The 13680-nt window shown below is 39.9% G+C and overlaps 1 protein-coding gene across 4 annotated transcripts in view; it reads left to right on the top strand.

Annotated features, from left to right (window-relative positions):
• The window catches only part of slc2a9l2 (solute carrier family 2 member 9, like 2), a 100422-nt gene extending 90810 nt beyond the window's left edge, over window positions 1-9612 (top strand). For all 4 annotated transcript variants that reach the window (XM_085273388.1, XM_085273386.1, XM_085273387.1 and 1 more), the window contains one exon: window positions 9203-9612. In XM_085273388.1, the coding sequence (XP_085129514.1) occupies window positions 9203-9445 (243 nt within the window). In that variant the 3' untranslated portion in view covers window positions 9446-9612. The remainder of the gene's footprint in view (window positions 1-9202) is intronic.
• Window positions 9613-13680: the final 4068 nt, after the last annotated feature.

The raw sequence follows: 13680 nt of genomic DNA, 5'->3' as shown, positions 1-13680 counted from the left end.
ATGAACCATCGCTGTTTCTTTCTTCTCATCCCTCTGTCTTTGATATTTTGTAGCAGCCATTAATATCTTGACAGGCAACCTTAATGAGTACATTCTGTATAATAACTGTCCAACTTGGCTGGCTGCGGTGTCCTTTGAAGGTACATTAAAGGTCATTCATTGATTTATTTTCTCTTGATACTGCATGAAAACAATTCTTTTATATTCTTTCATTTTGTTTTGTTTTAAGGTGGACCAACTTCTTTGTAAAGACAAGCAGTATTCCTTTAAGACGGTGGGTGGGGGATCTAGCGTTTTAGAGTGAAAAAAGGGACTTTTACTGAAGTGTGAGGGTTTTTTTAAATCAAACATTGCAAAAATGGGAATCCTGATGAAAAGGCGATGAATGCGGGTTATCTACCTTTAAAAATGAACCACTCGGTGAATCATTGCTATATGTGCTGAATCTGACAATTTGTGGCTGCCTCAACCTATCGTATACATCTGCTTATGATCTGAATGCAGGCTAGCATAAAAGATACTGAACTGAAAAGAGGATAAATCAGTCTGACATAGTTCTATCGAAGCAATGTGGTTCCTCATTCCACAGACTGAATACTTGTTTGCCAGCCTCATGCGTCACACAGTATATGTCTCCTCCTGTTTTCCCTCTGCTGTTAGTGCTCATCTTCCAAGGATTTTATAACTAAAGGATTAAAATTAAGCTCATTTGCTATTCCTTTGGCCTCTTTCACATTTTAAACAATTATAACTATATCAGTCTCTTTGTGTCCTTCACTGCTGCTATTTTTCATTTCAATCTCATGTTAGCGCACAAAAAATGAAGTCGTTTAGTGGTTAAAACATTCTTCTCATTTCAGCCAGTGAAGCTTTCGAGTCATCCACAGTTCATTGCTTTAATTTTGTCCAAGTGTCTCAGTATTAATTGTGTCTCAGTACTCTGTACTGCACCAGTGAAGACAAGTTTGTTTACAGCATTGCAAGCAAAGGTGTTCTTCAGTTTGACATTTCCATTTCTGGTTAGAATTCATAACACAGATCTCCAACAACCTGCTGTTTTCCTAGTGCACGATCCCTTTAAAAATTTATATCGAGCTGTTTTATTCTTTGAGTACTTAAGTAGTTTTTGCTGTATCACTCCCAATGATCTGTTAAGTGAGTTGTATCTGGTAATTCCTACTGACAGAATATGATTTTAATTAAAGCATCTATTGCTGATCTCTCTGGATCTGTCTGTACAGCTTGCGTCAGTCTTCTATTTTTCAAACTTTACACAACATACAGCAGTCTGTTGTTCATGACAGATGATTTTTTTCCTATATCAGCATTTACCTATTTCAAGGTACAATGTCTATAATAAAAACAGCATTTTTCACAAATGGAGTGCACTCCATGATTCAATAGCATGTAAAATCATCTTCGGCAGGAAAACTAGAAGTATTCATTTCTTGAAAACGGTTGGTCATCTTTAGAATACTTTGGTATACACAGGATTTCATGTCTGACTCGATGATTGCAAGGTGCCCTGCTCCTGTGGCTGTAAAACAAGCCCAAATCATCACCTCTCTACCAGTGTACTTAAACATGGTGCTGTTCATTATGGCCCAACATCTCCCCTCTGGTCTCATCTCTCTGAAGGACATTGTTCCATTTGTTCAGATGCACCTTTCCAAAGCTAAGCCCTGCTGCCATGTTCTTTTTAGAGAGAGACTTTCTCTTTGCAATCCTTCCAAACAAGCCATCCTTGTTGAACCTCTGTCTAATTATTCTCTGATAAACTTTAACATTTAACATGCTCAATGAGGTCTGTAGAGTCTGAGATGTAGCTCTTGGGTTTTTTTGCTTGTTTGTTTCTCTGAGCACTCTAAGCTTGGGGTGACTTTTCTGTCCATACACGGGAAACTCATTGCTCTGTTTTAAAATAAACCTGTATGCTCCGGGCAAGCAAACTACACAAACCTTTGTGTTTATATAGGTGCAATAGGTGCATCAAATGCTGGCTGCTCCTTATGCTCTTTATTCCTATTGAAGCATTAACGGCATACTTAGTTTTTTATAGGACTGCATAGAGTCCTGTGAAAGCTTTCTTTATCACATAACCTAACATATACCACATTAGATTGGGTGCTTGGCATTCCTGACACTCACAGCAGTGATTATCGCACTTAAGAAGACTTCTTTATTGGCAACCTGTTTGCTTTATAGATTCAGTGAGTTTTTGTATCTATTCAGCAAGTTGTCTCTGGTGACAAATCTACTGAGCTTTGGGCAAACATTCACCAGTGCTGCTTCACAACTGCGAGGCTTGCTCTGCAGCTGCAGACACACCTCATTCTCTCCACCTGAGTTAAAAACCAACAGAGCTCTTAAATGGGCTTAGAAGTGTGACGTGTTGCTCTTTTGGTTTCTTACTCAGATGGAGGTTTTGCGTTGCGTTTGTCTTGAAGTTATTAAGTTATCTTAATCAAAAAGAGAGAGGCAAAATCATCTTCTCAGGCATTTCGAAACAGCTTTCAGTGTGGCTGCCACTTTTAGATTGCACTCTGGCAACTTGAATTGTGTGCTTTCTAATTAGAGCATTATTAAAATTGTTAAACTATTACTGTGGACAGTGATAGCAATTTCTAGCTACTCCACAGTAGGAAAACTTTGTTGCTAAAGACACCATACCATCATTATCTGGCTCGTTAGGAAAACGGCATTATCTATATAACACATCGTTACAGAGATATTTTTAAAAATGACATTTCAACTGAAAGTGTGACCTTTATATTTCTTACATGGCATATTTGAGTTTTTAACTTTGCTTTTCTTACATTACCTAATATAAAGTGCTAGTATCTGATTATATCTGCCCTGTGTGCAGAGGACATGGTTCTGCCTTTTTTTTTAGACAGAACTTTGCCCTTGGTTATAATGACCCACTTGTCCCTCATTAGATCCTAATGGCATTTGACATTTCAATCTTTGTGAGATAAAAAAATAAAATCTAAATATGTACGCTGATGTTCCTGCACCCTTAAACAAACTTGTTCATTGTATTCTTGCTTGTCTTCGCTGATTTCTAATGAATTAGTTAAATAGATTAATCTGTGAATGAATACATTGTACCGTAAAGCCAGAGTTTTCAGTTAATAAATCATTCATAATTACATAAATTATTTTATTTCCAGTTAACCTGGAGGATTTTTTTTAATAGAAAGGGCTATTTTCTATCTGATGCGGCTGATTTAAAAAAGTGAATTAATGCAGAAAAACATTGAATTTAATACTTTAAAGCTCTGAGCAGCAGGGTAGTTAATACGGATGCATCTACACAGGTGCATGACTCTGCAAAGTAAATACATTTTGAATAATTGTGTTTGAGTGCCTGGACTACAAATACGATTAACTATTCAGTGCATGTGAATTTATAGCTAAAGCTGGGTGTGATGATGTTTTAATTACACAGAGTTACATAAAGAAGCCTGTGACGTGTCATTTCATGATTCCTTTGCCCGTCTTATCTTAAACATTCCTTCTGGGATTTCACGTGCATCTTTGTTCTTGTGTTTTTTCTCAAGCACTCCTTTGCTCCTTGAAATATCGGGCATCCAATGATCATCATAAGAGTGCAGGAACTCAGGAATGAATCTGACCTCCAGTTGATCCAGTTGGGTGCGTGATATTTAGCCTCTAGCACTCATCAGGAGTTTTGTGAACAGGAATCAGTTGTACAGTGTATTCACAGACTGATGAAGATGAGCACAGATGATATTATCAGTGGATTTTTCAGGGATAAGATTTTGATAAGTTCTGAAAACAGGAGCAGGGCTTTGAAAATTAATGAATACACTGGAAATGCAAATGAATTCGGTTTACGGTACACGGGTGTGTGTGACTTCACAGGGGGATTTCTCTTTTTCTTTTGTCTCTTTGATTTTTATTCATCCATAAATGTAGATCTTGGTTACAGTTTCTACATTCTAGCAGCCCTATGTGACGTATGCGACAGAAAATGCTACAGCACCATGAATTATATTCTATGGTTTTGACATGGACGAGATAAATGATAAGTGGCTTGACAAAACGACTTGTCAATCAGAAGTGGTTTTAGCCTAGAGAGCAGATGTTGAGCATATGTGTTTGCCATGAAAACAGTGACTCAGAACCTGATTGTAATTACAACTAAACAGAGTTTCACCTTTTTAGCAGAAACAATATGTTCTTCCCTCCGCCTCTGCAACTTTCCCACAAAGCGAGGTTCTCTGACCGTAGCTTTAAGGGCACATTCATTGTGAGAAAGAAAAAGTTCGACAAAAGTCATCGTAGAAGTTTGAGATCAGAGTGAAAGTTTGCTTGAGGCACGGTGGACATTTTAGTGACGCCGTTTTGACCTTCCGTCAAATGTTTTCTGCCTGTTCGCTCAGTAGCCCCCCCAGATAAATCTAATTTTGTCCTTTCAGTCAGCTGTACCGGAGTGTCATGTGTTGGAGGCAAAGAGTGAACGAAGAACTAAAATAGCTGAAAAGGGCGTAACAAACACTTAGATGGTGTTTTCTTAGAGGTGGAAGTTGTTCTTGTATGATCTGTCTTTTCCTTTTCATTTAGTCTTGCTGAATTTAAGAAAAAAAAAAATTAAAGCCCAAACATCTCAAAACTCCATTGGGCGATGCGTTCCTGCACTTCCACTCTCACACCGACTGTGTGATGCATGAGCTCCCACAGGAATAACAGATGTGTTCTCAAAGTGTAATTAATTTTGGAGATGTTAAAATGTTTGCAAAGTCACTATTTCATAGCTATACAGTCAGGCCCATAAGCACTAGGAAAATGACACAATGTTTGTGGTTTTACCTCGGTACACCACCACAGAAGAGTTTAAATCTAACGATCAAGATCTGGCTATGGCGCTAGGAGAGAAGCGGTTACCAGAGTGTTACGCCAAAGTATAACTCTGGAAAACTCGTCAGAGCTCCATTCTCCAGATACTTCTCTCTGAAACACAAAGTTTGGTGGGGGAACTCATCTGTAAAGATATTTCAGTCTCGAATGAAGTGTGACTAAAAACCAAAAATGCCATCCACATCTTCACATTGGCAGTGTGACAAAAAACTACATTTGTTTTCCTTTGTGTCATGTTACCGATCACAATATAACTAGGTAAGCAAACCCACTGCTAAGAATAGGAAGCTTGCATTGTGGAAGTCATTTACAGAAATGTGCTGAACCCTGCCGGTTTCAGCATGTCAGGTACCCTGTATATGTAATGAAACACCTATACTCTCCTGTGCTAGAGCTACACCAGACTATGAATCCTTAAATGAAGAGTTGTCAGTAGATGTACAGGAGCCTGAACACCTCACCATTGTGTCTGCACTGTCACTTCATTCTTGTAAAATATAAGGATTGGAGAAATAAAGGATGATATATTGCACTTCTACCTGTCATGTACCACTGACCAGTAGGAAGACAGGACAAAGAGGTATGATGTCATGATAAACAGGTGGTTTTTTTGGGGTTTTTTTGGTATTTTGATGGCTGAACAATGAGATTGCTGGTAATTTATGTCAGGAAATGGAAGGTCAAGTAGATATAGAGCTGAATAGGTAATTAAACAGATAATAAAGGTATACAATAAGAGTGTGTCACAGGAGAAAGTCCTAGAGCAGAGCAAGAGATAAGGCTGACCTGGCAGGGAAGATTTGGACACGTGTGAGAAACAGAAAGCAACAGAAGGTTATTTTTAGCCAGCCAATTCCACAAATATTGCAGAGTTGCTCGTTGCTTTTGTTGGTTGGGTTTTGCTAGCCCCACGAACTCCCAGGCACATGCCTGGCATCCAGATCCCAGCAGTGACTGACTGGTTTCTGACATGCACCTGAAACCAGCTCTGACCCCTTTCCAGACAACACACCGTTTAACTGTCACAACCCATCTTTCCATGGCAGGCCACTGCTGAGGTGTCAGTTAGTGCTCTGCAGAGCTAGGTTTTCAAATGGGGTTATAAAATATAGCAGTTAAAATCTTGTAATATGAAATATTATCAATTATTAGCACTTTTTAATTCCGTACATGGATATCTAAAAGGACAGCAGCACCTGAACACAGATATGCAAAATGCTCCCAGGCCTATGGTGCAGGAAAGGAACACATTAAGTAGCAATTATACCAATTAACACTCCCGAAAACTCCACCAAGGCTATTTCCTGATCAATGAAAACTATACAGTAGTGCAGTTAAGATAAGTGAGATATCTTAACTCGATGTGTACCGCCATCTTGGATTTGTCTATATTCAAGACAAATTGGAGGTTCATCGCAGAGCTAACACCGACAACCACACACTATCATCATTTTGAATCATCAGTTCTCCAAATCAATTCACCTTTAGCTAATTTGGAAAACCATACAGGCACAGGAATAATACGCAAACTCCACACGAAAAGGCTCCAGCCATCCTGTATGTGTTCATTTGAGATACTGTTGACAGCCTCATTTGAAGTTTTAACAGAGATTTTTTGTTTAACTGGCTCTTTTCTTTCTTTCTTTTTTTAATATAAATTTAACAGATCTAATGCGTGCTTTCACCTCATAAAGCCTGAACCATGAAATAATTGCCAGAAAAGTCTAACTGGAGGATTTATGGAACCTTCTGAAAAATTAAGAGGAAAGAAATTAAATATCAATTTGCATATTAGTTTTAATTTGTATCCTTTTTGCTACAACGAGCATTTATGTGTATTTATTGCTCACAGTAGCACCACGTGTCTAATTGTGTACATCAGGTTTTTCTGAAAAAACAAATAAACATGATGTAAAGGTCTCACAAACTCATGCACCAAGCAGGATGCACTACAGGGTTACAGGACCTTCTTTCTGCTGCAATTGGAGTCTAAAGCATTCCCTAAGAATTGCAAGAGCAAGAGCTTCTCTGTCATGGAAACTGATGCCATGAAGCTCCCAGCGCACACTTTGTGTGCTGATGCTAATAACGGTGGAGGTTTGGAACTCTGCAGTTATTGACTCAGGCAAGCTTTTCACAAACTATGCACGCTGCTCTATAACTCTAGTCAGCCAGTACAAACAAACAGTATAACGTCAATTTCTGCCACAGTGAATTTTATGAAAAGAAGAAACTTTCACTTGCCATTTTTTTAACCCTTACCAAAGCTGGTGAAGTCATCATATGGAGAAATGCTAAGATAGCAGGAGCTCTAGTTCCAATGCGATGCTTCACACCAATATAAATGTATATATAAGTATAAAATGGGGCAATAACAACAAGCTCTATTTGTGCATGAGATCTGTAAAACCTAATGACCCATCACATTCAATCACATCCATTCATACGCTATGAGTTTTGAATGACTTTGTGTTTGTCTTATTAATGCAGCTGTGATCCATAAACATGATGCTTAATGGGTATTGTTGTTTTTTTGTCTTGTATGCTCATATTGTAACAACAATGATATAGCCAAGGATTAGCCACAACACTCAACTGTAGAGTCGGGCATCAGGACTTTGGCAGCAGATCCATTGGGTCCTATGGGTTGTCACAGAAGCTTGATCATATTGGAATCTGGAGAGTCTGAAGACAACGTCAAAAGATCCACATCAATGCCAGGACTCCTGGTTTCCCAACAGAACACTGCATTGTAACAAGATGATCAATGTTATTCTCTCCCAGGGGTTTTAATGTTGTGGCTGATCAGTGTAATCCATAAATCAGTCCAGTGTGGACATTTCAAACCTTGTATACATTTCCATCTCCTCGTTGTGCCTCCCACAGGCAACACAATCTATGAAAGCCCACAGCCATGCAAATATCCCCCTTTTAACACCGGCAAACCCCTACCCCCAGCAATGACTCATTGTTGCACCAGAAACCAGTGACTGACAGTATATGTCCAAGCATGGACACTCATTTGACCAGATTAGATTTACAGTACGTCTGCAGTGCATTTTAGAGCATTCACCTCGCCTTTTCTGTTTGCACATTATTCAGCCAACATTCATTTAAGCATGAAAAAAGTGTGTCTGTTTGTGTGTGTGTGTGTACAGCAATTGGGTCTTTGTGTTCATGCCTTACTGTCTGCGTGTGCACCACACTGAACCCAGCTGAGCCACCACAGCAGATCAAAGGCTTATCCCAGTGTCAAAATCAGGACTGTCTCATCCTTGTCAATCCACGGGCTTGCAAAAATTCGATTAATGACAAATGGAGTGAACGCATAAATATCCTGTTTGTAAGATGACTCATCTACCCTGACAACTGAGAGAGAAAGGCAGTTCTTTCTGAAGAACTTGCTAACTTTGCAGATGAGTGTTACGTCACAGAGGCAGCATGGAAACTGGGTCAGGCCCTTTGCACGATGCTCTGAGGTTTTTTTTTATTTTTATGGCGCTATTATGAAATACTCTCAACAGAGGAAAACAGTGTCAGAGACTAACAGCAGTGGTGATATAACCAACTGAAATCAAAGTGGTAAGTAGTTCTTTACTGAGGTCGTGGTTGTTTGGACACTGCATTTCTAATACCTGGTACATAGTTCTGCATTTGCAGTCTGCCTCCTCATAAGCGAGGGATTATAGTTGGTAACATACTGGTCAGGGTCAGCCAAGTTTCTCTGCCCTACACCCAACCTTTCTCTCTCAGACTCTTTCTCTGTCTTTCTCTCTTACTCACATACGCACACGCACAAAACCCTCTCTCCACATCTAAATCTCCCTCTGGGTAATCAGTCAGTGTGTATTTTTAAATCTGTCACTAATCTCTATTATTGGCATAACCCACAGGACAAGGTTACCTTTCATACTTTTGGTACTTGAACACACGACTACATGCAAGTATATACAAGAAGAGTAATGTTCAGTTTATATGCTTGTAGGATTCTTTTGAGCGGAAAATCATGGGAATGTTATGCTGTCCTCATCAATGACACACATTTGACAAAACAGATGACAAAACAGATGCCACAGATGATGTCTCTGCAGAGATGGACTGAAAAATGTCACGATCCAGCTGTGTGGAGGTGGACACGCCAGTAATCATTTAATTGTTTAAAATTCTGCTGTAAAATTTTTGTTTTTTAATAAACTTTACTAGATGTCATCTGATTGAAGAATGATGAACTGAGGGTAAGGATGTTGAAAACAGCACAGTGTATGCACAAATCTGATATGTCTCATGTTTCTTGTCTGTATGTTTTCTGTTTGCACAGGAGACGCTGCAGTCCTTTTCCTTCCTTGTGTTTGTGGCAGTCTGCATTCTGGGATCCATATACCTCTATGTCGTCCTCCCGGAAACCAAAAATAAAACCTTTATGGACATCAGCCAGAGCTTTGCCAAGATTAATAAAATGCCCATCCCCTCGCCTGGTCAGGAAATGGAGCTGGTTCTGTCTATTAACTCTGACACGAATGGAAAAGCCCAAGATGCCACTAAGATGCAAACGTCCTTGTAAATGAAGGAATGAAGCACAGTCATAATCGAGAAGCCATGTTAAATGTGTGAAAATATGTCTTGTTTTTACATATTTACTGAGCATAAAAAATGAAGTAAAGTCAATGCTTTTTTTCAATGTTTTTTTCATATGACTGCAATTTTTTTTAGATAAAGCAATGAAGCAAGTATTTGTCTGTGTCTCTCAATAAGATGAAACAAATCGTTCCTATTCTGTTCTGAGGCTCTTCAGCAGTCACAAAAATGACTGTGGTTTGGGGCTTACATTAGATGTTGATTCCACTGATTGCTTTTACAGTTCTGTCTATTATTAGAGTGCATACAGAGTTTTGTTTCGGTCTGTTAGTCACTGTTTTTTTCACTTTAAGTCTCTACCAATGTCTCTGAAAAAATGTATTTTGCTTTGCCAAAACGTCCACAAAAAACTTAATGGGCTAGGTGTTTCTTGGCTTTTTGATACTGATCTGGTTGTGCACAGTGTTGTCTTCATGTTGACATTGGACCAAAACAGTACAGCTGGGGGCGAGAAAACCAAAACATGCTTTATGGGTTTATCACTGCAAGAAACACATCTCAGATGATTGTGTCCTGACACTAAACAGAGGTGTGCCAGAACCACCAGAAATATGATCATTCTTCTTTAGTAACACCAGTTATAGCAACATCCCATCTCTCTTCATCTCAGTCTTCCCTAAGAGCCTAATAAATGAGAGGTGGGACAGACGTGCATCTGAGGAGAGACATAAATTTCAGGATTATAGCTGTAATCCTGATGTCTTGGTTAACGTCTTAATATACACAACCTGGGAGAGAGAACGCAGAGAGCGCAGTAAAGCTGACAGGGAAAGCTATTTGGATCCTTTCCAAATCTGAAACGAGCCAAGGCTACCTCCCACCAGATGGCTGGAGCCAGCGGAGGAAGTGATCTGAACAGAGGCAGACAAGCGTGGCATTGGATAGCAGTCGCAGTTTGTTCCACAGTAGGGCGTACTCAATATTTGAAAGTCCGCTGCCTTGGGGGCTGACACTCTACCCCCTCATATAGACACAGACACAAAGTGTGTTTCTGTGTGTATGTGTCATGCTATGATGGGATGTCCACGTTTTCAAATAGCATTGTAGAAAGGTGGTGGAGAACCTACATGCGTCTTCATGTCCTTTTAATTTTTGCAAATATCCAGTGAGTTAGTGTCTCAGATTACATTTACCTAACATACAAGAAGACGGAGAATGTTGTCCCTTACAGCTCTGTTCCAGCTTGCTACTATTGGAGAATATATTGTCAGAAGCATTACTTACTGTGCAATTTACAGAATGCTTTGCTGGGTGAGTGCTGAGAGAGTAATTATGATACCACACTGCTGCAAAGCCGTATATGTTTAATGAGAGAACACTGCAGAGTAATGTATGCTTGATAAATCGCTGGTTAACCAACCCGTCAGGAAGCGGTGTCAAATTAACTTCAGATTATGCAAAATAAGAAGTGGGTGCAACAGGAGGCATGTGTGAATCCCACTCGCATGTCCTATGAAGAGAGAATGACTGAAAATCAAATTTCAAACAATTCCTTCAACCATTTGAAAACAGAACCCATCGAGGATTTTCCTTCCATTTAATTGATGCACTCTGGTATTCAACAACTCCTTGTGTGTAAATATTTAACATTTTATCTTAAATCCAGGTTGTAATGCTCATTTGATTTTACAAAAATGTTACCAGCCTCTTTTCATCTGATGAAACAGCTTCTGCCTGGTCTGGCCTGGATCTCTGCAGCAGCACAGCAAATCATACACTGAATGACAGCTGACAGCAATTTGCAATGTGGGTGATATGATTCCACTTGAAAATAACCATCCATGCATTTTCTTAAGTGCTTTTCCAATTCACTTGTTATGGCGATCGCCTTGCAATCGTAAGGTTGCCGGTTTGAGCCCCGGCTTGGATAGTCTCAGTCGTTGTGTCCTTGGGCAAGACACTTCACCCTATGCCTACTGGTGATGGTCAGAGGGCCCGGTGGCAGGGACGTGCAGAGGGGGGGGGGGGGGGGCTAGAGGGGCTTGAGCACCCGCCCCTTTCCTGATGAGTGCCCAAAGTGCCCTTTTGTTGAGGCAACTTTTCAATTTTTTTTATTTTTTTATTTTTATTTTTTTTGTGTGTGTGCGTGCGGAGTCCTGTCTGTTCCCCTCAACAATAATATTTAACTATTAATCATAGTTTTGCTAAATAAAAGGATCTGGCTTGCATCAGTCACATGATCACATTTAACCAATGATCGCCCTCGACGGCAGAACGCGCTGGTTACGAGCCGGGAACGAGCTCACAAAGAGCACGCGCATTTTTTGCGGTCCGGAGCTGTAGGAGAAACACAAGTTAACTCAGAGACACAGACTGATGCGACAAACCCAGTAAGTAGGTGTACAGCGCACACTGTAGTGTGTAGCACACAGGAGTATTAGCTTATTACGTACACGTTGGTAAGCTGTCTTGTTGCAACTGACGAACTGAAACAAACGAGCGTGCTGTGTGTGCAACAGCGCGACAAACATTACCTGTCCTTTTATTAACTGCACAAGTAGTGCTGGTCACAGCTGCTGGCTACCTGTGTAAGGCTGTCATGGGTCTGTAGCTCTGTCACCGTTTTAGGGAACATATTTAGTTTTAAAGTAAGTTTCTGGGCATTTCCTGCCTTTCTGGAGGGATTATATTTCACTAAAAAACGATCTAATATGCATGTCCACATAATAATAATTATAATTATAATATATTAAAAAACACACGCTGTATTTTAAAGAACATACATTAAGAAGCAGATTATATTAGATTTATATTTTAAATAAGACAAAAGATTGTATCTCTACAGTTTAAAAATGTAATAAGCTTTGCCCTGCACAGAGTGGATAGTGAAACAAATGGAATCATCATAAATACATTATTTCATATTTATTACTTCCCCCTCCTCATTGCTTTATTATTGTAGCTCTAGTAATAAATAATAATGTAAGGATGCCCATAGTATATACAGTATTCTGAAGAAGGTCTAAAATGTCACTGTGCGTGCATGTGTGTGTTTTATGTATATAGATTTTTTTAAATTATTACTCATGATATAACATTGTGCAGACATGGCTGGTAAGGACATGAGGAGGAAACAGTAGGAGCTGTATGAGGCTACTAAAGGCAGGGCTATAACATTTTTCTGTCATCATTTTATTATAGATTAAGTGCAAGAGTTGTTAGGTGTGGATAATTAGATTATAGTTTATTGCAATAGCAAGTTGTGCCTTGTTCTCAGATAGACAGCAAGTGGAGAGTGATATATGAAATGATGGGAAGGAAGGAAGAAGAGAAGCAAAGAGTGATTCACAGGCAGAGCCGAGTTTATGTCACAGTTTTTCGTTGCCTTATGGTTCCAAGCGCTGTCACCAATCTTTGCATTTTGTTATTATCTCATGACACTTGTTTAATCAGCTACCATCTCTCCTGTGGACTTTTTAATGTCTACAGTCTCAGATCAACACAGCCCTGCCCTTCCCATATTAGATTCTTGATGAATGTGTGTTGTTGTTATTCAGCCTGGTTCAATGTGCCCCTTTTTAACTTTGAGCACCCGCCCCTTTAAACCTCTCTGCACGTCCCTGCCCGGTGGTGCCAGTGTCCGGCAGCCTCGCCTCTGTCAGTGTGCCCCAGGGCAGCTGCGGCTACAACGTAGCTTTCCATCACCAGTGTGTCAATATGGGTGGATGACTGGACGGGAGGGAGTGGTATAGCGCTTTCCTAGTCCCTAAGCGCTTTACAAATACAGGCCATTTACCATTTCACTGTTGGTGGAAAACGTAACTGCCACTCCCATCCATCCTATCTCTTCCACTTTTCCTTGTCAGGGTTGCTCAGGGGTGGGTGGGCTCAGGATTAGAATGACCAATTAACCTAACCGCACTAACTGGATGTCTCTGGATTGTGGGAGGAAGCCGCAGTACCCGGTGAGAACCCACGAAACACGGGGAGAACAAAGTGAAGTAGGTGAAAAGATGTCAAAAGCAACACATCATGCCACAATCTAAAGTAATTTCCGTCTGTCAGTCTAAAAAGGGTTGAAAATAAATTTTTAAGGCTCCAGTGAACCACAGTGAGAGCCTTTATTCACATAGAGAAAAAAACGTGCAACAGTAGCGAACAATCCCAGGAGTGGACAGCCTACCACAATTACTCCAAGAGTACATCGGCAACTCATCTAGA

This window comes from Mchenga conophoros, linkage group LG5, assembly GCF_057382185.1.
Source record: "Mchenga conophoros isolate Kocher_MC1m ecotype Shallow Benthic linkage group LG5, M_conophoros_male_GT1.1, whole genome shotgun sequence".
NCBI classification, from domain to species: Eukaryota; Metazoa; Chordata; class Actinopteri; order Cichliformes; family Cichlidae; genus Mchenga; species Mchenga conophoros.
Note: the sequence above shows the minus strand (reverse complement) of the source record. Positions and strands in the feature narration are given on the sequence as shown.